This window comes from Lutjanus erythropterus, chromosome 5, assembly GCF_056507025.1.
Source record: "Lutjanus erythropterus isolate fLutEry1 chromosome 5, fLutEry1.hap2, whole genome shotgun sequence".
Taxonomy (NCBI): domain Eukaryota; kingdom Metazoa; phylum Chordata; class Actinopteri; order Lutjaniformes; family Lutjanidae; genus Lutjanus; species Lutjanus erythropterus.
In genome coordinates, this window is record NC_139321.1 from 36,112,136 (window position 1) to 36,139,959 (window position 27,824).

The 27,824-nt window shown below is 38.5% G+C and overlaps 1 protein-coding gene across 1 annotated transcript in view; it reads left to right on the forward strand.

Moving 5' to 3' along the window:
• The window catches only part of fstl5 (follistatin-like 5), a 260,880-nt gene that overhangs the window by 125,854 nt on the left and 107,202 nt on the right, over positions 1-27,824 (forward strand). The window contains exons 5-6 of the mRNA XM_084719758.1: positions 8,225-8,421; positions 15,506-15,626. Coding sequence (XP_084575884.1) covers positions 8,225-8,421; positions 15,506-15,626 — 318 coding nt within the window. The remainder of the gene's footprint in view (positions 1-8,224; positions 8,422-15,505; positions 15,627-27,824) is intronic.

Below are 27,824 nucleotides of genomic sequence, written 5' to 3' on the forward strand. Positions count from 1 at the left end.
CACTGTTGGACTCATGATGGACAGTTTGAAAAAAATTTTAAAATTGATGCAGCAGAACCAAAAATAGCATCTTTTTTTCTCATTTTCCTTCATTGTCAAATCCTGGTGCCAACATTACACATAATGCAACTCTACCGACAGTAGTCTGACAGAGGTCTGTTATACAAGAGTGGCTAACGGTAGCCTTGAGTCACAAGCCTAACTCAAGACATCAGTTCAGTTCATATATTTTAGATTTTATTTTAGATTTTTTGCTTTTTTGCTGTAACTTTGCTGCTGTAACACTGAAAATGTGCCAGTTGTGGGACTAGTAAAGGAATATCTTATCAGTTTAGTCTTTATATATGTATATATACATATATATGACTATTTTGTGTGCCTGCTTTTTGCTGTGGTATGGAAAGAAATATCAAGTACTGTTTTTTTTTTTAAATATTAGTATTGTATCGAAGTTTAAAATTCTGGTATTGTGATAACTTTAGCATTGAGATCTGTAAATAGACACTGATGTGCAAAAACAGTGGAGTCCCCATATTTAATAAGATGCTAGTCAATCAACAGCTATTTTAATTACATTTCCTGCCAAAGTAAGAGCTTCCAAAGCACTCTTCAAACACTATTTATCAATCACAAGTCTCTACATGACTCATTTATCCCACACACAATGGATAGGCCCAATGAATAACCATATTTCTTGTAACTTTAAAAGCCTTAAAAACAGTAAAGTCTGATTCTTCCAAGTTGAGCAATACTTAAAAGAAGTATACCAATTAAAGCGAGAGTGTGAAACAGCCAGTAAATACCTAAAACCCTACACTTTAATTTTATTCACAGAGCTCTTTACTTGCAGTAAAGCAGCCACGGGCTACTATGTTGCTCTTTTTGACAAATAGTTTTAATCAAATAAATCATTTGCTTCAAATCGATGCAGCACATATGAGTCCTCTCACTCTGACATGTATTGGGGACTTGACCTCCACATTATATGAACGGTTCAAGGCAATTAATAAGAAGCAATGGCTTTTGTCGGTGGAACCTGGCCAGCCGCTTGCCACATGTGGAACCCATGTGACCGGGACATTTGTCACAAGCAAGGTCATTGTGCAGTCGAAGCCAAACAGTAAAGCAAATCATGACAAGCCTGCATCCTCATTGTGCCTACGCCACCTGCAATGGAAAAACCACCACATTTTATCTAAAAGCCTCTTTGACAGAATAACAGCCACTATGAAAATATACTATTGCAAAGATTTTTAAAATCTCACAAAATACTGAGAGAGGTAGCGACATATTGAGTGTAAAAGCTCCTGTGAGTGGATGAAAAAGTTTCACAGCCTGACTCAGTGATATCAGCTGCTTTCTACAGAACCTTTGCCCTGCAAAATGTTATGTGCTTCATCCATGAATAATGTTGACTAGGGCTGTCCTCGACTAAGGAAAATCTTAGTCGAGGACAGCCCTACTGACAACATTCACAGAATTCATAGGAATATTTGACAATTTGTCCCTTTTTTTTTATATATATTCTAAATATTCCTACATTAGCCCACATGAGTATGTTTTACCAGTCAGACACATTTAAATGCCTTTCGTCATTGTCTGTGATGTGAATACATCAGATTTTCACATAGTCAGAAATTAAAAGTGTGCCTCCTCCTATAGTTGAGTTACGAAGTCAATGCACCCGTGGAGCTTCACTCGAGAAGCAGCAGCTCAGGTCATGTTTTTGGCGATTAAAATGCCATAAATCAAAACACATGAAAGGGAGACTATCTGTGGTTTCCATCTTTCCTACCATGAGGGGAGAAAGCCACTGTCAAACACAAATTCAAATCTTAGCCATTCTTCTTGAGATTGTAACTGCCTGTGGAAGGACTGCGGCTCTTTTTACAGCAGCTTGTTTGAAGGTCAAATTGTTAGTAGTGTCGAATGTGTGAGAAAATTACCATACTGGACACATTTACATGCAAGAATTTCTTCTTTCACTTTTCCATCAAATGTGCTGAATCCATGGTCAAAAGAGATGTATTAGATGTTATTACATTTAAAAGACAAGGCATAAAGTGAAAAACTGATATCTGCTTTCTTTTACCCAGTTGAGATAACAAAGCAATGCAAAACTATCCGTTGCACAAGTTAGATTTTTTAGAGTACATTTTAAAACTTTGAAATAAACAACTTTATTTATGAAGTTATATCAGTAATAGACTTAATACACTAGTCCAGGCGTATTCATGTGTGCTTAGATGTATGGCGGTTCACATTTAAGTGAAGTTATTGAATATTTTATTGAACAATTATCTTACAATGTTGGAAAGTATTCATATTCTGTAGGGGCTAGTAAATCTAGCAGCTTACTTGCCCTAGTTGGCAAGTGGTAAAAAAGAATTGAACTATTTTGATCAATTAATCATTAAAATAATGTTTCATTCAACAGTTGCAGAAAATAGTGTTTGCAGCCTGTCAAATATGGAGATTTCCTGCTTTGCTTGCCATATTAAACTAAATATCTTTGGGTTTTGGACTGACAAAACAAGAGATTTAAAGACGTCACTTTGGTCTAGTTGCTGCCTGCTTAACATTACTGATGCTGATCAATACACCTTACCGTTTAATACTTGCCGTCTTATTAAATGTAAGAGTAAGCAGAAGACAGAAAGTTTAACTATCTGGATTCCAGCTGGGGACATTGCAGTTTATGATCAGCATCTTAACCTTAAGCCATGGTGGCGCCCAGAGATGAGTTTTGCAAAAGTTTATAGCCTGTCATTATTTTCCCTCGGTTGCTCTGAGCACAATGACACAGCAGGGGGGGGGAAAGCAGATGACTGGACTGACAACTTGAGGTTTAAATCCTGCCGTCTTGACTGATGATTTGAGCCATCAACACTGAGGGGGCAGCCATAGATTGTCAAAAAGCATCAAGGATAACATCACTGAATTTGTTTTTGTTAGTTGATTGATTGCGTTCTAAAGTGTCCCTCGCAGCTCGAAAGCAATTTGGGTGGCTGAGACACCTACGGAACTCAAGGCTGGGTTTTACAAGACTGAGAATCCTATCAGTAGATCTTGATTTGACTAAATGTATTGGAATGAAAAACACGAGCTGAGTTGTGGCTAATTCCTTAAAGGCCTGTTTTGACTAAGGCATTTTGGCTCAGTTAATTTGATACAGATTATAGTAGCCATTGCCTGATTAATTCTGACACTTCCCTGTGTAGACATGTACTGTTTGGATACTAGGGGGCGGGCAGACTGTATGTAAGAGCATGTGTGTGCATAACATTTTTTGCGTGCAAGTATGTTTGTCTACCTGTGTGTGTGTATGTGTGTGCATGTGCCGGTGCACACTCCTTTGACGTCGCTGACCTTCATATCCCCTGGTTATGCCAGCAGCCATTTATCTTTTATTCATTCTGCCATTTGTGACCAAGGCAGCTTCTCTGGCACCGACGCTTGTCAAAACAGAGCCTGTCCCATGATATGCAGCATGCTGCAGTCTGAACGGCATGTGCTTGAACAGCCGATCCACTTTCCAGGGCAAGAATTAAACTAGCTGGTTCCCTTCCCAAGAATTCGCCAGCCACCGACTCGCAGTTTCGACAGCCAAGAAGCAAATTCTGTAATTCAGCAGATCCTCCAGCTGGCTCGCTATCTGCAGAGGCTAGTAGGAGAGAGAAGCTCACCAGCCACCGCTGTTGCTGTTGTTGTTCACACCCTGCTAGTTGCAGGAAGCTTCAGACCGAGTGTGCAGCTCTAACATCTGTCAACAACGCTGACAGGTGTACCTGCTAAAACAAACTGGAGCATTGTTCCAGAGCTCCTCACCCATGTTTAATTCTCTCCACCTGCCTATGTGAGCTTTCAATTATTCAGTTCTCCTAGTTGAACCATGTGGGACCTTGTAAAAACACAACATATACAGATGGATGACAAATTAAAAGTAAAACCAACATAAAATGTTTATCGTTCATCATGAACCGCCGCCAGGTTCTGTTCATGTTATTGTTGATCTGAGCTTATCAACAGACGTTAGAGAATATGAATGTCTCAGAATAAAAGCATTTCTCCTTTTGTCATGAATCCAGATTTGTCAGTCCACATTTTGGCACTAGTAGTTCACCAGTCACCAGAACAGGAAGAGAAAACTTTTTTTTTAACCAATGAAATGACACATGTGATGTGTGATTAGTCCAAATGGTGTTCACACCAGAAATGAACCCACCAACCCAAACAAACAACATCAAGGGGTTTAAGGCTCCAGGGTTCAGTTCAACTGGACTAAACAAGGCTAAAAAATGTATTCTCCTTTTTGATTGCTGATATATGCTGTATATTTTAGAGATAGAGCTTAGTCTGTTGGCTCGACGCTAACATATAATGGGAATTCCCTTAACTGAAACTAGCATTGCGATCATGGTAATAACAGATATTACAAATGGATATGTTTTACCTCACAGGCTTGTCAGGCTTTGCTTCTTTGTTCTGACCTGTCGAAGAACTACAGCTGTGAATTAGCTGTAAGCTAAAATCTGGTACAGTGCATCAAATGGTGACATTTATATTTTAAACTGCACATGGTCATATTAAATAAGTAAATGAATAAATAAACATAAAACCACATGTGTGATCATACTTCGAGGCATGTCTTTCCTCTGCTCTGTCAAAACAAACTAATATCTGCTGACTTCACATTGATAATTCAATCTGCTACTGTGGCTTCGACGCCGCACACTGACCAACTACAGCAGACGTCTGCAATCTTTACTATCGAAAGAGCCGTTTTGGCAGAAAAACAGAAAGAAAAAAAAAAATTGTCTATCTGGAGCCACAACTGTTAAATTCTCTATTTTCTTCTGAGACTATTCTTGTTTTGGATTTGGCATCCATAGCTAGCCTAGTTAGACTCAAGAATAGTCACCAGGGAAATTAAGTGGAGGAGGAGGGAAGAAGGAGCACACTTTAGCTGATGAACTGTTAAAAGTTTTTATTTTCATTCTGTGCGTAGGACACACATCTTTACAACTGCAGAATTGCTTTAGGTCCACAACAATGATAAATAAAAATTAAAATGTTAAAAAAAATTAGCTGTTATTCAGTTTCATATGTGAGCGGTGTTCATTTAAAGGCCCAGTTTTCAGGGGCTCTGTTAATTTTGGCTAAACATTTTGCTTTATGTATAATTTTTCTTATGGTGCTAGCTTGCTGAACAGGAACAGCTACTTCAAAAAGTATTTTGTTAACTACTTTTATATGGGGTATATTAATGATGGTGTTGAAATTGTGTGTGATTCAGCTTTTTCCTGTGGTTTAGATTTAAAAAAGCAATTACAGCTGCAATTGCAACACTGAAGAATCCCAACATCCAAGCATCATGATAGTATCAAATCAGGAGATACGTCTATTGGCCCTGGGCTATCATGAACCCACCCTTAATGAGGTGTCGGACCACAATGAGTCTCCAGACCAGCCTAAATGTTCTGTGGAATGTATTTGACAAGTCTCCACTACTCTAATACAACTCTACTGGGAGGACAACCACAATTCTCCAAAAGATATTACCTCACTTGTTTTTTTGATAATAGGTATAGGAACAGAAATTTCCCATAGGTGTACATCTGGAGTGCACTGGCCACATCATATAAATCGCATCATTTTCACGTTCATCCCACCCTTTTTGCCCTGTGTAGATGCATTTGCGTTTGCCATTTTTCTTCACTCATTAATTCAGGTTTTTCATTTATTTGTATCTCAAAGAATTTGGGGCAATTTCTTCAGTTTCCCCCTGGAAAATTGGTTTTGTTCTCCCAGAACTAAAAGGCTCACTAAATCATCTCTCAAGTCTTTTGTTTACACTAATTCTTTGTCTGCCTGGTAGAATATGAAAAGATCCACAAATTCTGCCCATACTTTTTAGAGTTAAAGGGACAATTCACCCTAAACTCAAAAATACACATTTTCCCCCTGGTGTGTGGTGCTATTTATTCATTTAGAAACTTTTGATGGGAGTTGTAGAGTTTTGGAGAAATCAGCTGCAGAGATGTCTGCTTTCTCTTGAATATAATGAGACTAAATGGTACTCGGCTCGTGGTGCTCAAAGTGCCAAAAAATACATTCAGTTCAATTCAAAACCAGTGTCTCTTTCCATAAATCATGGCACAGTTACTCAAGATAATCCACAGACCTCGTGAGCAGTTTCATGTAGGAACTGCCTTCTTTTTTCATAGAAAAAAAATAGTGTTTCCAGTATATTCTAAATAGGGCTGAACAATGAATTGAAATTGTAAAATGCACAATACTTGTCAAAACACCATTTTAAATTAAATATTGAGGTGCTGCAGAAGTGTCCTCGCCAACACAACATTCTCTAGATTTCTCTTTTTAGTACAGATCTTTGACGTGATCATGTATTTTTCAATAAAAATGAGAACAATTATGTAAAAATTGTCCTTTTCTCTAATATTTCAAATCATAACTCAATTGCAATATCGTCAAAAAAACTGCAATTAGATATTTCTTTTAAATTTTTAATTTCTTTAAAATTCTAATGTAGTTCTAGTAGATTTTACCGCAGAAAAGTTTCTACATGAAACTGCTTACAACAAGGTCTGTTTCATGATTTTTGGCAGGACACATTGGTTTTGAATTCTTCAAATGCATTTTTTGCTCTTTGAGCACCACAAGCTTAAGGCCATTTAGTTCCATTATATTGGAGAGATGGCGTACGTGGGCATGTGGCTGATATCTCAAAAAACCTGCATATCACACTCACAAAACTGTCTAGATGAATAAATAGCACGACACACAAGGGTAAATAATATGTATTTGGGGTACACTCCTCTTTTAAAAGACTAACTGTTGCATCTCATACCTTCACCAGTCATAATACTAAATATTTCAATGCCTGGCAATAAAATTTTCACATCAGTGGCCTGTGACAAGGTCACACAGCATTGAGATGGAAATGAAAATGGCTTGATAGCCTCAGTGGAATTGATTGATTGCCCATTGATTCCACCGACAGAGTGTAAGGAGAACTTGTCTCAGCCTCTTACACCTGAATGACAGTTCACGTCAGGATTACACCAAGCATCGCATTTAAATGTTCGCTGATTGCTCAAGTTGTTTCACCGAAGGAACGCTGAAATAAATTCTTAAGCCAAAAAATGAGATCCCACGCATCCGATAATGACATGTCATTGGTTTCTGGGGTTTCTCTGATTCCGCTTAACTAGTCATCAGCTCTCAGTGAGCGCCCAGTTCTACTGAGTGCAGATCTCATTACCGCACTCACTAAATCATTCTCGCCTGATCATCTCTAGCAAAGTTCATTTGTCTCACAGAAGACTCTGTGCAGCAGTTATTATTCCATATTTTTAGGTGATCACACTGTTTGATATTGCAGAGATGGCAACTTCCTCCCCTGGGATTCCAAAAGTATCCCAATGAACAACAAAGTTTTTTTTTTTGTGTGTGTGTGTGTGTGCCGGTTGACACCAGCTAATATAACTGTTATTAGAGGAGAAACACTTCCAGATGTAACAATGAGAAGTTGATATGACACATGTCAACCTCTACTTATAGTCATTAGTTTCTCTTTGCCTCGACTCGACTCTGCTGAACCTTTCATGTGGTTGACTTCTTTGATCTAAAGCCTTTGATGGAGGATTGTAAATACAACACCATCATGTTTTCTGTTGCTGTCAGGGTTAGCTCTTGACACCTGTGTGATGGATTTGTTCGTCAGTTTCTTTGTGTTGACGGGGCTGCTGCTTTCTTAGTTTGAGGCAGTGAAACGCTGCATGACTGTCACTGTTTGTGCTCCCCTCGGGAGAATAATCCTTAGCATTTGTTATTGTGATGCAGACAATCATAGACATGCTCAGATTTGGGGTTTTGCTGAATATAAACAGCAGCTTATTGTTTAATAATGTGAGTCTTCGGGGGGATTCTAGTTTTCATAGGTACTAATTGGCTGAGAGTTGAAACACCGCATCCAATTTTGGGAATCATGAGTTCAGTGCTTTTAATCATGCACCTTTTTCAGCACCTGGGACTCATCTCGGTATTTATGAAATATCTTTTAGACATCCCCTTAACATTTAAATGGTATTTTTAGTCATCCAAACAAAGCAAAAACATACTCTCCCCTCACCTCTTGCAATAATGGTTGCTACAACTGATAACCTAACCATCTGCTTCTCCCTTTTCCTGTCTCTCCCAGATGACAACTGCAGACTGAGTGACTACCGTCGGCTGAAAACCAAGATTCTGGATTTGCATGACAAGCGATACATGGGCTCTAACATCCATGGTGCCCACAAGGACAACATGGCTGCCAGGAAGCAACTGGTTGATATGATGTTCAAACGCTTTGATGCAGATAACAATGGTCAAATAGAAGCCAGCGAACTCTCACAGGTAAGGATATCAAACAAGGCTTTAAGATCAGTTTGCCTCAGTGGTCTTTGTGCAATGTGCGACACCTCGTCTTTTAGACCCTTGAAATACAAAGGACCCCTCCCCCTCAAAAAAAAAAAAAATAATAATAATAATGTCAGAAACCCCAGAAAGAGCCACAGAAGAGGGATCCCCCTCCTAGTATGGACAGGCTTGAATAGATGTTGCAGTATTTGAAGACAGAAGAATTTCTGATACACAGAATTATAATATATATGTGGAGAATGTGGGTCCACAAAATATGTCATCAAACATAAAATTGTCTAAATAAAAATCTGTTCTTGTTTATTTTTAACTGGCTAACATACTGCTCACCACCACTTTTCCTGGAAAAATGTAAACAGGCTCGTTTTATCTGACTTCATGGAGAATCTGACCTGGTGACAGGCATTAGGAACAGTTATACAGAGGATGTTTCATTAATTTTATTTAGGTCATATAGAGACATACAGACTATTTCACATCATTTAAAACTCCTTGTATTTACTTTATGCCATGAACCAATCTTAAAAAAAATCAACGTCGGTTTTCCCACTCAAATGGGGGGCAACAAAACCTCTCTGCTCCCAGTTAATCTGCCTTTTCTTTTAGTCTGAGCCAACTCAGCAACCGGAATTATATCAAATCAATATCAACTCGCGCTATATTTAGAATATTTTCGCCACTTTACTTTGACATTGGATAGCCTTTGAAGCCACTATCTCTTCACAGCCACTAGGACTCCTTTGACAAAAAAGCAGTGTTTTTATCTTGCAGAAGATGGGAGTCGCTAAATGAGATATAACACAAACCAACTAACTGACGGGGCAGAGGCAGACCAACGGCAAATTACTGTTTTTGTCAAAGGAGTCTCAGTGGCTTTGGAGAGAGCAGAGATGGTGGCTTCAGTTCCTGTCAGAAAAGGCTGTCTGACATCAAAGTAAAGCGGTGAAATCATTCTAAATGTAGCATACACTTAAATTATTATTTTTTTTTTAGGAGGACCTTTTTCTTATAAGGCTAACCTATGTTTTGTTGCTGGAGGTGTCAATCAAAATATGATCTGCATTGCCCACACAGTCTGGGGAAATGGTCTTAAGAGCAAAATTATCTGTTTTTTGAATTAGTTTTTCTAATAGTTATGAGCTTATATTTTCAGATTTTTGTGAATGCTTAATGAGACACTAAACTTTGATGTCATATATGCATTTTTAGTTTTTAAAGTCAAATTTACAGAGGCAGTTACATGAAGGTACAGTGCAGTAACCTAACCTTGACTGAAGCTAACACCGATCTTATGCGAGTTTTGAACATGTATCTGGGTACAGGAGACATTTAACTGGCATTTTTTTCCCTGTACAAAAGAAGCACTTTACCTTTTTGTAACTATACTTCAGTTTTCAAGACACCCCACAACACCTCTCGGGCCTGTCAAAACCACGGAGTCATTTTTATGTAAATATCCATCCAAAAGGAGACTACAAATGAACAAACCATCTGTGTGCTCAGGTGTTTAAACTGGCCGCTTTGATGTCTGCCATAATTGTGTCCATTTTCCTCCTCTTACCCTTCCCTCTAGTAATTGTGGTGCGTGGCTTTGGGTAAATTTTTTGAAAAGCAATGTGGGTCAAAGGAGTCTTGTGCTCATAGGAGGCTGCAGCCTTTGACCAGCACTGCCAAGAGGGATGGTTGTAAAAGAAAAAAAAAGAGGGGGGGCTTTTTGTGGCTGCCAGGAGGAAAGAAGATATTCTGTGCATAACAAATAAAGTCTCACAGTACCTGAAGACTGATTTAATGTAGAAAGTACTTGAATAATTGAAAGGGTAAGCAACCTGCGGTGGTTTTCAGAGCCATGAAACCAGTTGCTATTCTTAGGTCAGTTTCCTGCTGATCCAGTAGGATATCCCATCTGTACAGGGGTCACCTTGGTTAGCTTTGTCAGTGCCCTCTTGCCCGACGCGGGTGGTCTCATTAGATTAATTTGAATATATTTCACTATTTTGAGTTCAAAGCATCTAAATAATGCCTCGAAAATAGTGATATTTTGCCATATTTTCATATTATTTGCATATTTTTACATGTTTTTACATCCACATAGTGCCTTGTGCCAGCATGAGAGAAATCAATGCTTAGTGAGTGAAAAGCATAGTCAACAAACCATGTTGTGCCGTGTTTGATGGAATAATATTTTCAGTATGCTCTGAAAGTGAATTTGAATATGCCCTTTAGACCTACTGAATATTACTTTGGACAGATTTTCAAACCTCTCGGGGATGCCATTTATTCTATTCCCGGCCAAGCTGCACCACTCCACATCCCAGCAGGTGTTTGAAAGACACAAACTAGTCAGTAATAATTAACATCCAGATGGAGAAGCTCTTTTTCAGGGGTTCCTCAAGGGCTGCTTTTAGCCTTCCTCCCCTTTTTATCCTTGACACACATGGGAATGTTGGCAGATTTCGTACAGTGTCAGCTACTAGACACATTCTCTGAGAAAAGAAGAGACATGAGCATTTCTGGAATAGTCGGAAATTAAAATATCAGTTGATTACAGGTGGCCCTTATGGGTTTTTTTTTCAACTACATCCAGAGGGCTTTTTGGATGCATGCACCCCATAAATTCATGGTTCTTTCTGACAGAGGTACACATAGCTGTGCCAGAACACTGCTTTTCTGAGATGGTTCCACATTTATATAAATGTTCTTTGATTTCTACTTAAAGCCAAGATGAAATGAAAAGTGCCTTTTCACCCCTTTTAGATCACATGTACCTATTTAAGAGTATATACAAATATCAATTTCTTTGTATTTTTATATCAAAATTAGGGATTTTTTTTCTTTCTGTAAAAATATTTGTATTTGTTCCCCTTGGATAACGTAGCACCTGTGAGACGCAAGACATTATACAGCTTCAAAAGCTCAACTGTATAACACAAAAACACAAGTTAATGACTCTATTCACTGATGTGGTTGAAACTGGATCACGTTTTATGGAGAAAATGCTTTCTGGTTTTCCCTGTGATGCTTCAACAGTTTCAACTGTGCATCACAGTTTCTGCTAATATAATGATAGTGTTAATAGCAGGAAACACAGCTGGGCTCAGCAGCCTCCCAGTGAACACAGCCAACGAGACTGACAGCTACTACTGTACCGAGGTCATTTACCTAGTTTGCTGATGTTTTCCTGAGCGTCCTGATGGCTTCACTTCTTGATAAAGCAGCTAACTGCAATCAACCACCTTTGTACTCTCAGTCCTGTCTGTGTTCACTGAGAACTGAGAGGAAGAGTAGCCAGATACTTAAGATAATACTATACATACAGTCATTTCCAACAGTGTTGATTCTTAAAAAATACAGAACATTAAAAAACCTTGCTTACACAGATTCCAAGAAGCCCATCTATAACCGATGCACCTGTTATCTGAAGATCTTTAAGTAACTTAAAATTGATGCCATTTATGTTTCAGTCAGCAATTTTCCTTTATACAATGCTTGGACAAATGAGGGTTTAGTCAGGAATAATAATGGACCAAAAGAGAAAAGCAATTTTTTGGAAGAGTTTGATGCATGTATTATTCAACAGACTAAACAGTGGTCTGACAAACAAAGCCAAATGTAGCTTAGGAGTGTGTAGCAATTACTCCCTCACACCTTTAACTGATGTTTCCTGTCACATCCTGTATTCCCCACAGGACTGGATACGTGTCCCAAACTGTAACACCCCTACATAACCAGCAGGAAAATCACTTACGTCTAATCTCGACTTTACTAGGAGATAAGATAATTTCCTTGTCAAAGTAAGGCTTTATATATGACTGCTTTACTCATATATGGGTCACTGTGTCAAACCTTGGATCAAAATTGGCTGCAAGTCCGTTTTGTAAATGAGGCCCATTGTCTTTTTATTTTCTTTCACTTAAAAGTCAAGACTGTGGATACTATAATTTTTGTCACGCTGTATAAGTATTTACACACATCTGCAGCCTAAAAGTGTTGAGAAAACTTTTGAGCATCTGCATGATAAGTAACTGCATGATTAATATCAGAGTGAAATAGCTTCATCAATCTGATAAATCACTTAATAAACGAAGGCAGTTGCGGGTTGACAGTGCCTCAACATAAGGGCGCCTGAATGTAATTATGGATTGTGTCTTTAATGAGTTTTTATGTTGGTGTATTAAATATTGTCTCAGAATGTAATTTCAGAGTAATTAATAGCTCGGAAAATTAAGTTTTCTTTTCTCTCCAAAAGATGTGAGTTTTAAATGTCACACAAAATACAGAAAGATTCTCGTTCACTTAAATCGCGTTGTCACAAGAATTTGCATGTTTTTTCTCAACCCCAGTTTGCTTGAACTTGTGTAGGACTGGAGAGTTTTGCCTTATTGACAGAAGATGCGTGTAAAAAAAGAGACAACAGATTTATGCAAATAACATTTTGGTGTGAACAAGCCCTCCCAAAAGAGCAGTGCACCAGCAAATCAAACTCTTATCAGAAGTTAAAAGTATCAAGAACCAAAACCATGGCTGGCGCCCTCGTGCCCTGAAGCACTCTTTATAATTGGAGCATTCTTTGATCTCATTTGAAATTCTAGGATGGAAATCCCTCGCCCTGGCTTACTTGACTTGCTAGAGTGTGCACATGAAGGGGCACAGGGAGCAATTGTCCCTGCCCTTTTAGTTGTGGGTGCCCTTTTAAAATGGCAAATCAAAATTTCTTTTTTCTTCGTGCATCACCCATATCTATGATTTGACCAAAGATAGAAATACTTTTAGCAGAAAACTGTATGAGAGGACAGTACCTTGTCCACCATGGACCCTGCTTTCTCCCTGCCTACCCAAATTGTCATGTCTAAAATACTGAACAAAAACAGGGGGAAAAAGTGCCAGTTGAAAGTTGTGATGTTATCATTTTGCAAGCAGTCTTCTGTCAAAAGTATTTTGAAAAACTTGCAGCTAAAGACTTTTTTGAAAGACATAACTTTTGAAAAGGATACTCATTTTGTGACTACACAGATGTTTTGTCAGGGTTTGTTATGAAGTACTGGAAATCATTTGGAAAAGATGTGTGTTTTAATCATAAATTAAGTTTGAGAACAGATGACCCCCACTCACTGTCACAGTATTGTGAAAATCAGGTCAGAGCAAAGTCTCTTTACCAATGCGTAAGATTTTGGCACTTTTAGCTACGGCACTGTACATGATGTCTGTGCTACTAGACCGGAATTGGCTGCTAATTTTATCAGACATGTTTTATCGGACTGACCAGCCAATGTTCCTTTGGCTGTGAGGTTAAGCTTTGATTTGAAAGAGGCAGAAGCTGCACTCTCAATAAACATTACAGCTTGTTATTCTGTCAATGATGTGTCTTGGTTCACTGAGCTCACAGGATCTGCTGAAAGCCAGTGAACATGTCTGTGGTCCCCTTTTTTTTTTTTACTGTGTTTGAATAGTCACTAGTGGCAGAAAAATGAGTGCAAAAAATCTAAAGTATCCAGCTTAATCAAAGATTTGTGTGTGGGGGAGTAAGGCCGTGTCATAAAATATTTAAGATTTAGAGTTTAAGCACCAAAACCTGAAGAGATTTGTACTGTGAGTGGTGTTGGAGTCACAAAGGCCACCTGCTACATTACTCCAAGTGAAAGCAAGCCAGCGAGAGAGAGGGAATATTTTTGAATTTCATTACCTTCTTCCTGAGGAAACTGTTTAGCATGTATCTGATCATGTATCAGTAGCTCCAGTTTGATTGATTCAGATGCAGGTCAACCATAAATTATAAAATACAAGAAGAAAAGAAGAATAAACAATTCAACATACGAAAGACACAAGTTGCTGTTTTACTGTGTGCTTCCAGGATACACTGTGGGTATGTCATTACAGGTGACTGAATTTTGGGCCAGTCATCTGGGAAGGGAAGTGCACTGATCCGATGGACGAGGCATGATGTATAAAGCCGTCCCTTGTGATCAGCATTTTGACAGCTGATCTAGTATGATGGATGCTTTACTGCCAGGGCCATGCAGAGGGCGTTGAATAGCATCATGCTTTAGCAGGATGATGAGAAAACCTGCACAGTGTTTGGGGACTTTTCACCCTCTACTGTGACAAAACTTCAGTGAGTCTCAGTTAGGCTGCAGTAAACTGACAGCTGATGCTGTGTGTCTTTCATCAACTTTGACATAACATCACGTTGAGTCGTTACAGAAATTATATCCAAACTTTTCAAAGTAGACTAAGTGCACAACGTAAGTTTATGCTGTTAATACATTACAGTTCACAGAGAAGTATTATACCTTTTATAGTTTATTCGGATAAAACACTTCAACAAAGCTGCCTTCTTAAGGGTTCAGGCACTGACTTACATTTCCTAGGTGGATTTGGGGGCCCTATGCAACTGCTTAATACGCATCTAGCAAGAAACAGCCCTGAAGGTAATGGTGCTTTTCCAACTACCTGCTACTTGCTATAACTTTGGAGAAAATATGGGATAAGTCAGACACATCAGACAGTGAGGATGTGACTAAACATAACACAAATAAAACTTAGAACATGACCTCATCCACAAACACGATTTCTGCCTGAGTGACAGATTCTATCAGAAATGGTGGCTGTTTAACAATAAAGAAAACAAATCCCATGATCCCTCACTTCTTCAGATGTCATCAAACTACATCTTTTGTTGTTTTAAAGTGAGAGACCCCTTGCCACAGAACTTACAAATTGTGCATTTAAACAAATACTGTCAGTACTTAAACATACCTTAAAAAGTTTAACAGTGACATTTGGGAAACCAAATGAAATACATTCCCAGTGAACATTTTACTGATATGTTCATTATCAACAATTTTCCGTCTTGCCAGATAGGTTAATTAGCACCATTTCATCATTATGTGGATTTAAAAAAAAGTAACCCCAGAGGCATTGCTCTATGTGTCCTTCAAAAGGTATTTTCCTTTGCAAATGAGAATAAAAATGTAATGTCTGGGAGGCAGGGTTGGAAAAACGAAGATCCAGAAAGATTTTTGCAAACCCTCTTTAACCAAACATCAATGTATTCTCCCTCAAGGTAATCAAGCAAGAAGGTCTGTCCAAGGATGTCTCCGAGTGCACACTGTTCGACCTTCTGAAGTACAACGATGTCAATGATGATGAGCACCTGACAAAAGAGGAGTTTTATACAGCTTTTGGTGAGTTCTATTTAAAAAAAAAAGTTCACTCCAACCTTTTCTATGTTTAAAAAGGCTTAACGGGGTTAAGGTTAAAGTAGCATACTTAATATTTTTGTTTCGACTTTTTTTCCATTCACACATTCTGAAAAAACATGAGTAAAGATGTCGCACAACTGAAATTCTCATCCACTGAGTCTCAGTCAGTACTTCTTACTGCATGTGTTGAAGGTGACTGCACATCATTTTTCACTAGTGCAATAACTGTGATTAAATTGCAACTGAAAGGCTGACTTGAAACCATAGAAACAAGAGAAATCAGTTTTGTTTGTTTTTTTACATTTATTTACCTGTATTTAGTCAGGTAAGTCGTAAAGGCCTGGCAGTTTTGATAGATCAGATTCTATTGATATGCATGCTTCTATTCCTTCTGCTCTTTTAATAACATAAAACCTAAGCCATCTGTCTTAAAATGGATAAACCTTGTGGGATCCATTAAAGAAAAACATTGTCTAATTAAGTTTTAATAGTGTTTTACTTTGAAATCTGAGAAGCGACCAACTGTCGTTGTTAACATCTGAACTGTCAGTCTGGTGCATTTCGTTAGAAACATGGGTCATTACAGCGTTGCAATGATGATAACTTGGATTAGTGTTTGATATCCAGCCAGAGGTTTACTTACTCTGAGCTCCAGATTGTTGCTGTATTGTTGGTCTCCCAAATATTTGGGCCACCTGAGTCGATGGATAAAGGGGATCAACATTGAGTCGGTGCCAAAGGAAGCGGGTCAAGACTACTGAGAAACAATAGTTCAAATCAAATCCCCCCTCATTAGGCAGCACAGTGATGACAGGTACTCTGCCATATCTGAGTCACACCAACACGTGTGCACCAGTTTCCTCCTCCTCCTTTTGTTTCCTCCTTGTGCTCTCTTTCACGGTTCCTCCCTGTCTGACATTTTCAGTCAGCTCAATATCTTCTGACAGAATATCCTCTGACATTTGGCTGGCTTGACAAATTTAGCAGTGGAAGAGAATTCATAATCAACTCTCATCTCATCGGCCCTTTGTCTTTAAAGCATTTCTTAGAGCCGACAGAGTCACGAGAGTAAATGGCAAAGTGAAGGAGTCTCATCCAGTCTACTATTCATCACATCATACGTGAAATGTGTGGGAGCAAACCCCTTCTGGCGAATCACCAAAGAAAGTAACCCCAGCCGATCCGTGGAGAGCTGTGGCTCCCTGAAGAGTTGAGTTTCTCTAACTCCAGCTATTTCCTCTTCAGTTTTCAGATCTTTTTCTTTGCAAGCTCCCCGCTTAACTCCTCACAAGGAAATGGGATATTTAATGTTAGTAAATCTCCCACTCTGTGGTGGAGTTTCTTTCATCCTGTCTTCTTCCTTCGTTTTACTTCTTCTTTTCCATTCTCTATCCTGTGCTACTTTCTGTGTCACTTAATGTTGTTATTTAGCATCAGTGAGGTGGCCAAATATAGAAATGAGTCATGCAGGTAAGCCTTTTTTTTTAAACTGAGTCAGTTTTTACCATTCGGACTATTACAAAACACAAGCATACTACATACACAATACATACTGTTAGACAACACATATCATCACCAAATGTACCATACAAAATGAACGACATCAAAAAAGGCAAATAAACAGACAAGAGGGTGCAGATAGATTACAGTGCAATTCAATCATAAAGCATATTTAAGATCAAAGGGTCCATGATCTCCATGGTCATATTCAGAGAGAGCTGAGGCTGCCAGTTCCATTTGCAATAAATCCTTGAAATCATTTAACCAATTATCAATACTAAAGCAATTTGTTTTGTGTGATTTCCAACTCACCATGATAACACATTGACTGACAAAAAAAGCAAATGCAATGATGTAGTGTGTGAGCAGCAGCTATATTTTCTATCCTTGTGATGTTTTATTAAATTTCTTCACTGGAGATTGCTTGTATATTAAGGTAACTATGAATTAGTAGTTTGTGTGTGTGTGTGTGTGTGTGTGTGTGCATGTGTGTGTGTGTGTGTGTGTATCAGTCATGAGGACATTGTCATTTAGCTTGATGTTAACACATAATTGAAATCCCTTGTAATGTTAACAGAAATAAGTATTGCGGTAATATTATCTTTACAAACCAAACTATTTTATTTTACAGGCTCAACATAAAATAACGTGCAGTCATACTGTCAGGCATATATTTCCTTTGATCTGTGGAAACAAACAGCTGCTGACTTCACATTTTTCACTATTACCTATTTCTATCTATTACTAAAACTCTGTGCTGAGCTATAACAACCTCAAAGCATCACATCCCTAGCTAAAATGTTCCCCATGGGATTTAAAACCCAGCTACCACTCAATGGAGAGTGCAGGGCACATACTGCATGTATTTTTATTTTCTCTTCTATTTAGTGTTCATGGTTCACCCAAAAATGAAAATTCAGTCATTGTCCACTCACCCTCATGCTGATTGAAGGTCAGGTTTAGTTTTTCAGTCCACAAAACACTGCTGGAGTTTCGCAGGAAAACAGCGCTGCAGAGTCTCCCAAACAATGTTAGTAAATGGTGACCAATTTTCAGAAGAAAAACACCATAAAACGCCTTCATACTGCTTGTCTGGTGTAATCCAAGTGTCCCAGCATGCCACGTTGACTTGAAAGATGTAATTTCACCATGTTTTTAGCTGAAATCTTCTCTGTAGATCCTTAGCTCTGAGTCACGTTCATGTGCACATGCACAGTCTGAACTGAGTGTGTGTGGTGTGACGGTGTGGACACACAAGTGAACAGCATGTTGGGGCTTTAAGGGACTTGGATTACACCAGATGAGCAGTATGGAGGCATTTTATGTTTTTATTCTGTTGTTTTGATGTTTGAAAACTGGTCACCATTCACTTCCATTGTTCAGGAGATTCTGCAACACTGTTTTCATGTGAAACTCCAGCAGTGTTTTGTGAACTAAAGAAGACTGAATTTCCATTTTTGGATGAACTATCCCTTTAATGTGGCACTCACTTCAAAAAGTATATATTATTTATTCATTCTATTCTACATTTTATTTACTGCTTTTGTATGCCGCCAAGCCTGTGAAGGATGTTAATTAATTTGTTCTAACTTAATTTTATTCATTGTTTTCTTGTGGCATTAAATTGATAAGCAGGAACAGCTAAAGTTAGGTGGTTACTTCAAAGAAGTATTTTATTTACTACTTTTATATGCAGTAAATCAATAATTCTGTGTTTGCAGTGTTTACAGATTTATAACTTTCACTGGTGTAGTGTTAAATAAAAAATAAAAACAAAATAGCACATAATATTGAATTGCAGTACTTGTAGACCTGCAGTACTTGATGATATGATCAAATCTGGAGAAGTGTATTGTCCCAGCCAAAGCTGTTTTTGTGTCTTTGACAACAACTCATCTTCAGTCAACACTTTCATGCACACTACTTGAGCGCTCAAAGGCATTTCACCTCTGTTCAGTAGCAGAGGAGTGTTTTACATACTTGGAGGTCATTGTGGTTCTAGCTTGTGACTTTTTCACTTTATTCATCGTTAAACCCACTTCACTCTGCTAAATGCTTAGGTGCTTCAAAGACGGGCCTGCAGTGTGCCTGTGAGGCAGCTGAGAAAGAAAAGCTGATAATAAGGCCAGAAATTTGCCTCCTCTGAGACTAACAAGTGTATTGACCATTTCTTTCCACTTAATATCAAAACAACTTCACTCATCTAACAAAGGGAGGTAAATCAGCCGTGGTGCAAAAGAGGTGAAGCCTTAAAAAACATGAAGAGACCTTGATTAGTCCGGACATAATAACCAGCTGTGTGGTCTTAAGGAAAAAAGAGGGTGGATTGTTGATCTGTGCCGGACAAGCAAACCAATATACTCAAAAGAAATTGTGTGAAAGCTGTATGTCATTGCTGACTCTAGTGTCAGTTCTGAGTGGACTGAGTAGGACTAGTTCCTCTTTCATATCATGAGAAACCATTTAATTCAATGTTTATATCATCATTTGCTCTCATCAAGGAGTTCAGATGCTAAGGTTACATTCACACTGCAAGTCTTTAGTGCTCCATTTGGATTTATTTTTTTGTCTGTTCATATTATTTCTTACACGTGGGCAAAAACAGATTTCCAAGACGTAACAAGCAATAAATATGGAGGCCACTGAAGTCGGGGATGACGGTTTCATTTATAAGTTTATGTGCGGTAGAAGCCAGCAAATTAGTGAGCAGATGATTATGAGGACGTGAATGAGAAGAAGGAGAACAAATTTTGGCTGCTACTTCTGTACGGAGGCGTGAGCGGATGCAGAGCTGGAGCCAGGAGTGGTTGGATGGTGATGTGAATGGCTTCACAGAAACAGATTTTATCTAAACTTTAAGGATGCCTGCGGCTACTTATAACTACATCTGTCGGTGCCTCTCTATAAAACTCATGGCAAGACACTTCAGGCAAGTGATTGACATATAGGTTGCATGAATCAGACCTGTATCTGGTTTAGGAGCCAAGGCTATGTTCTCAGTAAAGACAGAATGACCCAAATCTTTTTTTTTCCTCATATGTGAATCAGATCTGTTTTTTTCATGGCAGTGTGAACAGCACAAAATACATGGAGTCTGATCTATTCAAATCAGATTTGGGCCACTTTCATACGTGATCCTAAATCAGACACAGGTCTGATTTTCTTGTAATGTAACCTCAGTCTGCACAGGTATATCAAAACTCATGCAACTTTTCTGGCATTGAAGTAGAAGTATCTTGTGGACAGGTGCTGACAGGTGTAATTAAAAGTAGTCCCAGTCATTCAGAAATTTTGGAAGAAATCTGTTTCTGTGAAGCCCTTCATATCACGATCCCACCGCTCCTGGCTCTGACTCCAAACACACCTCTGTGCAGAAGTAGCAGCAATTATTATCATTATCATCTGCTCATGAATTTGCTGGCTTCCACTGGGCATGGACTTGTAAATGAAACCATAAACGCTGACTTCAGTGGCCTCCATGTTTACTGCTGTGTGTGTGTGAAGTCTTTGTTCTATTTCATTTCATTCCGTAGTAGGTAAACTTTTTTAACTCAAATGTTATGAATAGGTTGGTGTGTTCTTTCTATCATGACAATTTGCCTAAAATTAGATTAAAAAAATAACAACATGCCACCTTGCTTACAGTATCACAATATATAATATATTGAAACATAACCCAAGTATTGTTATAGATATCGTATCACCAGATTCTTGCTAATATACAGCTCTGATGACCAGTTCTCACTGGAATATATTGACCACATGTTAAAGATGTGAACAGCCAAACAGAAAAAAAAAATCTGATTTGAGTGATAAATCAGAATTGAGCATCAGTGCTTGCAGTGTGAATGAAGCCCAAGTGGCCCAAATCAGAATTGAAAAGATCTGATTTGTTGTGATTTGTGCTGTTTACACTGTCATGAAAAAAATGATCTCAGAGTTACACATGAGAAAAAAAAAACTGGGACACTTTGGCCTACAGTCTGAAAATACAACAGTAAGAAGCCGAAGAGCCATTTACAATGTAGGTAGATAATACTAAAAAAAATCTCTTGAATCACCCCCAGATCACAGTGCTGCACTATATACCCTGCACTGATGCTCACAATCATCTTAACATCATCTATAAGATTCACATTAAGAAATAAATGCTAATTGAGAAAGCATTACGTTTTATTATGTTATTGAATTGACTAAAAGAGGACCAATCAATCAGATTTACTGAGCATGGCCAATCTATTTTATTACTGTTGGTGTTCTTCCACATACAGATATAAAACAGCTATATAAGATAACACAGTTAGAGATACAGTACACATTTTTCTTTTTTTTTAATGTGATGGGCCAGGTGCACAGCTGTTGCTATAATGCAGTTGCAGGCATCTTTAATAATAACTCGAGTCCTAGCCTTGAACATGTTTTTCATTGGCGTGGAGATTGCAGATGTAGCCAGGAGACCGGCAGTGTGGTGGACAGAACGTGGACAGAAATCTGCGGATTACTTTGACCTTAGACACTGTGGTCACTGCGCCCGAGGCGAAAAAATGCATTGCAAAGTTATAGTTTTTCAGTTCATTGCCGACATAATCTGTGAGTGGCAGCTATAAAAATCTATGCAAATACCTAAAGCGCCGTCGTAAACTGAGCGCCGTCATAAAGTAAATCAGTTGATCCAGTGTGTCCGGAATTATGGTGCAGCTTGGAAACGAACAGCAGTAAATTCAGAATGACTCCCCATGAAAACGGCACCTGTCTGACTACTGTGCTAATAAGGACCCTTTGCACACCTTTGTGGAATATTCAAAGCGTGGCAACATTGTTTGTCAGGACAGAAGATAAGACTTTAATGTCCATGCATTATTCATTCCTCCTTTGCATAGACTAGAAGGGGGTTGAGAATCAATTTGCTTCAGCTAGCAGTAAGGAAACTGTCTGGCAGAAGTGATGTCTTTTAATTAGATGATGTTACAGATATGAATGATGTCTGCCACACTACTGATAGTCAGCCCCTTGTCATCGTCGAATAATTTGTTGAATGATGGCCTGGTGCATCATGGGTAAACAGATAAGGTGTCATCTATCATAAAGTGTCATTAACTTTTGGTAGGAGAGTGTTCCAATACATTGGGGCATTGACTGTCAGACATTAACATTAAATAAGTGCTGTAACCAGACAGAAATCACTGTATAATAAGCACAGTGGCCTTGAATATAATTCAGTCAGGTACATACAAAAGTTTTGTAAATAATAATAATATTAAGAATAATAATAATAATAACAATAATAACAATAAGAATATAAATAATAGTTTAGTACACTATGTAAAGCAGTGACCTTATATAGTCTACTGACAGTGGTATGAGCTTTGGTAGATATACAGCCTCAATTCCAAAAAAGTTGGGAAATTAGATATTTAATGTTCAAACTGACAAACATTGTTTTTTGTTAATATACACTCATTCTGACGTGGATGCCTGTTTTGGCAAGGGCATGTTTACCACTGTGTTCTATCACCTTTTCTTTTTACAGCACTAGTTGTTGAAGTTCTGATATCCGACTTCAGGTGCTCAACTGTCCTCTGTTGTTGTTGTATTTTGTGCTTCGTAATGCGCCGCACATTTTCAATGAGAGACTGGTCTGGACTAGAGCTGCCCCTGATAGTCGACGATTCAAATCATTAATCATTACAGAGGCAACTGAGATTCTTCTAGTCGAGCACTCGTTTTTTTTTTTCCCTGCATCTTCTGCATTACAGTAACAAACAGAAAGAAAGTAAATAAACACACAAGACAGGTGCTGCTGGACAGTGACTGCAGCCTTGGGAGGAGCTCCTGCTGAAGTTCCGCTGATTTTATAACTGATCTATAAAAAAATAATTATATATATAAAATATACTTTATAAAACAATAACTACGGGAATTTCTCTGGTCTGAAAACTGATATTTTCACATCACAAATGATGAAGAAGAGAGTTTAAATGGTAAAACATACTCATGTAGGCTCATATAGTAATTTAATGTGGCGCACTGCACTGCAAAATACAAGAGGATGAATCATCCGATATTCATATAGCATGGCCAAATCTGATTTGACGAAGGAAAACGGGGACAGCCCTATCCTGGACTGCAGACACACAACTCAAAGCCACACTATTGTAACACATGCAGAATGGGTCTTGCCATTGATTTGCTGAAATCAGCAGGGATGTTTCTGAAAAAGATGTTGTCTGAATGGCAGCATATGTTGCTCCAAAACCTTTATGTACCTTTCAGCACTAATGGGGCCTTCACAGTTATCCACTAGCACACCCACATACCATCACTGATGCTGACTTTTGAAGTTACTGCTGGTAACAATCTGGATGGTCTATGTCCTATTTAGCCCAAAGGTCATGACATCCCTGATTTCCATGAAACGTGGACTCATCAGGCCACAGAACCTTTCCACTCCTGCCAGTCCATCTCAGATGAGCTCAGGGTTTGAACATGTATTTGACAGCAGTTTTCAAAGGTATTCCAGAGCACATGTAGTATCCTTTACACAATTATGTTTTTTATGTACTTTTGGTGCAGTGCATCATTGCATTTCAGCAGGTAGAAGTTATTTTGTGTGTGGCAGGTAAAGCTGTCATGGTTGTGCCTTTTATATGTAGTAATCTGTAACCATTTTGCATTAATAATGCATCCATTTTTTCCTCCATGTCACAGCCATTTATGGTATATCATACAGAGTTGCAATAATTCATTGATTAATTGATCAGTCAACGGAATTAAAATTGGCTGCCAACTATTTTGATAATTGGTTATTAGTGTAATTAATGTTTCCATGCAAAATGTCAAACATTTGCTTCAAAACATTTTACTTAAACATCTACTTTTCAAATGTAAGAATCTTCTCCTTTTTTTGTAGTAACTGTCGGTTGGATGAAAGAAGCAATTTGAGTTTGATCTCCGGTAAATTATGATGAACATTTTTCACAATGACATTTTATAGACTAAACAATTAATCACTTCATTGTGAAAGAATATAGACTAATTCATAATGAAAATAATCATCAGCTGCAGACGTAATGATAGAAGACTAAAACCCCAACTCTTTATCACCTTATTTATTGAATTTTCTATGTTTAAATACAGTACTTTCCTTTATTCTGTTCAAACTGTCCTGGAGATTAGTTACGGTGAAGCAAAAAAGGAGTGAAAGCTGGAAAGAGTGAAAACATACTGTACATTTCAGGGATGGAAGAGAAGTGCAGCATTAGTTCAGAGAGCATGCAGGGAATAGTGATACAGGTGCACTCAAAAAACATATCTCACATGTTTTTACATGTTCTCTTTTCCCTGGTTTCCTCTGGAGCTGTGCACTCTGCCAAAACAAGATAGCTGAAACCACTTTTGTGCAGTCAGTGCTGTGAGGGAGGTCTATCATCTGCAGCAGACCAGTACGCATCTGTGATCACTGCGAAATGAACTTAAGAAAAGGTCACGCTCACAGTTTGCCACAAGTAATATCTCAACCTGAATGTATAAAGAGCCGGGAACATTGTGCCCCTGATGTTAGAGTTACCAGTGAGTATATTGGATTTCAACTGCCATATTCAGGCACTGTAAACAACAAACTGTCTATAAATTAGCTCAACGTGTGCTGGGTTGAGTGGCATTCAGACAGACGGTTTTAAAAGCTGCTATACACGAGGCAGACTGTGACTGTGTCCTTGTGCCAATGTGCTTTTTAAGCCCTTAGAAGTTGGCTGGACAATCACAGGGTGCTCTGCTTGAGCACCACACAGTTTAATGTTATTAGTTTGGGTACACCTACTAAATGCTTTCTCTAAGCGTCTAGACTTGCTGCTTCAGAGACAACAATGAAAATAAATGTGCAAGTGCTTGGAAAGAATCCTCCCTCTGAATGCTCCCGCAGGCCAGTTTGTTGGCTTGAATCTCATCCCCAGCAAAACCTCTTCTTGGGGGACACACAGCAGGCTGGCGGTGCACCCTGCTTTTTCAGCACATATGAAAGGCCCTCATAGTGGCTACGTTTAAAAACTCTGGTAATCGCAGTAACAGTAGTTGTCCTACTTGATGTACTACATCCTTATGACTATAGTGCAACCCCAATTCCAAAAGAGCTGGGACACTTATATGTATAAAACAAATGCAATGATTTTTATCACCTTTTCTTTTGGGAAATGAGCACGCTAACTGTTGAAGTAATATTCTTTTCCCAGTCTTGCTTGCTGTACAACTTAGCGGCTTCAACAGTCCGGGGTCTTTGTTGTTGCATAATGTGCTTCATAATGTGACTGCTGGTGGGCCAGTCTAGTACCTGAACTCTTTTACTACGAAGCCACACTGTTGTAACATGTGCCGAATGTGTCTCGGCATTGTCTCGCTGAAATAAGCAGGGACTTCTCCGAAAATGATGTCATCGGGGTGGTAGCATATGTTGCTCCAAATCCTACCACCATCCGTGTTTGTGAACAACTGAGCGTTTCAGGGATGTCCCCTTTCACACCCAACCATGATACATTTTACGTGATACCAGTTAATCTGTTTACCTTTTGAATATTCCAAACAGGTGTTTTTGAGAATTCCACAACTTTCCAAGTCTTTTGTTGCCCCCCGTCCCTGTTGGAACATGAAATATCTTCTCTTTGTACTGTTTTCAATTGAACCGAGTTTGAAAAGGATTTGCAAATCATCCCATTCCATTTTTATTTCTGTTTTACACATCCTCCCTTCCTTTTTGGAATTGGGTGTTGCAGTTATTTTAGCCTCCAAAGTGCATCTATCAACTAGGTTAAGTATTGTGAATGTAAAGTTTATTTATTCAGTGCACACATAGCTGAATCACAGTAATGACCTTAATTGTATTCAAGCAGAGGGGTAATGCTATTTGTGCTTCACTGTGGGACGTTTCTCACTCCTGCTTGTTGTTTCTTGGGTGCCAAGATATTGATCTGAACCCTGAAACCTCCTGACAGAACACACAGCCAGGAGATACAGCTCTTTGATTTCTGCTGATGCTAGAAGTCTTGTTATATACCTGTTTTACTCCTGAGGGACTGGAGGGAAACTCAGATGGGCTGTAATGTGATCCATCATATTGTAATGTTGATGTGGTACTCACACCGTTTGCAGGAGTTGAAGGTGTTGTTTTTTAAGGACAACACTGGCATATACACTGTACGTTTGAATCATGGATGATCCTCCATGTCTATAAGTCTATGCTTTTGATGTTTTATTCTTACACTGTCTGCTTGTGGCTTCAAAAGGCATAGTTATGTTTGGGCAAGTTTAAGCTACTACAAGGAACTTTCATATTTTGTTGATTTTAATAATCACAAAATATAACTCTGAGAAAAAAAATAATCAAATAGAATTTCCTCCTTCTCATTTTCAACTGGATAATGTGCTACTCCCTGTAACCCTGCCAGTGAAAATGTAAACAGGCTCATTTCATCTGATTTCAAGGAGAATCTGACCTAGTGGCAGCCATTAAGAATAACTATGTAGAAATAGTCAGTATTTTCACTGATGGTCTTGTTAACTTTTGCAGGTCATATAAAGGCATCAGTAAGAAACTGATACTGTTTCATAACCAGTCAAAAACTTATTGTAGTAGCTTTAACTGACTAAGTAAGTTGTGTTAAAAGGCACAGTTTGCTCATAACATATTTACATGCTGACCTTTCTTCCTGTAAGCATCCATGTACATACATTTGGTGTAACCTGCCAAGTTTTGGATTTTGGATATTGGTCTTAGAGATGTCTGCGTTATCTTGAATATAATGGAACAAGATGGCTCTTGGTTTGTGGTGTTCAAAGCAGCAAAAAAATACATCTGAAAAGCTCAACAGTAGTGTCTCTGTCCAGAAGTCTTGATCCACTTATTCGAGATAATCCAAGGTAATATTGGCCAGTCACAATGGCACCTGGGGGCAAACTTGTGCTGTGACATCAGAACCAAAACGAGGCCTGGAAGTGGCCCATCAAGGAAGAGACACACTGTTTTAGGCGAAATAAATGTATTTTCTTCAAGGGCACCTGAGTACTTCAAGTAAAGTTTAGACAACTAAAACTACTTGATTCAAATGAAAACAAGAATCACCTGGCCTGAAGCCCCTAAAAAGTTGATATTTGGCCACCAAACAGCAACAGTACTTGTTCCTGGCAAGCCAGCTTTTTCATCGGAAACAGTGTCTTCAGGAAACAACACGTCACAGTTAATGTGAAGGCTGGGTTAAGATGCGTTTAAATTCCTTATCTGTATTACTTTTACTTAAGTTTGCATTTGGTGCTTAAAAATGTTACCATCTAATCCTGACGAAGTCTATTCACCAGCTGTTATAACACTTTTGATCTTATCACATGATCTTCATCAGCAGATAGCGTACGTCCAGTTGTCAGGGAATTGAAGACGTTCAAATCCAGAGGTTTCCTAGTAAACTTATTTAGCTTAAAAACCAATATGTGATGTGTTGAAACATTGAATACAGCTACTGAATGGACATTGTGGTGGAATTATTTTCAACTGCCATTTCCAAGGTCAGTTTGGTCAAAGTCATGGGAAAACAAAACTGTAGTTGCTGATTGTGGTTAGCGAATACCACGTTGATTTGCCAGTATTCAAATGTTAGTTTAAGAAAACTCATACATCATCTGATTTTGCAGCGGGTG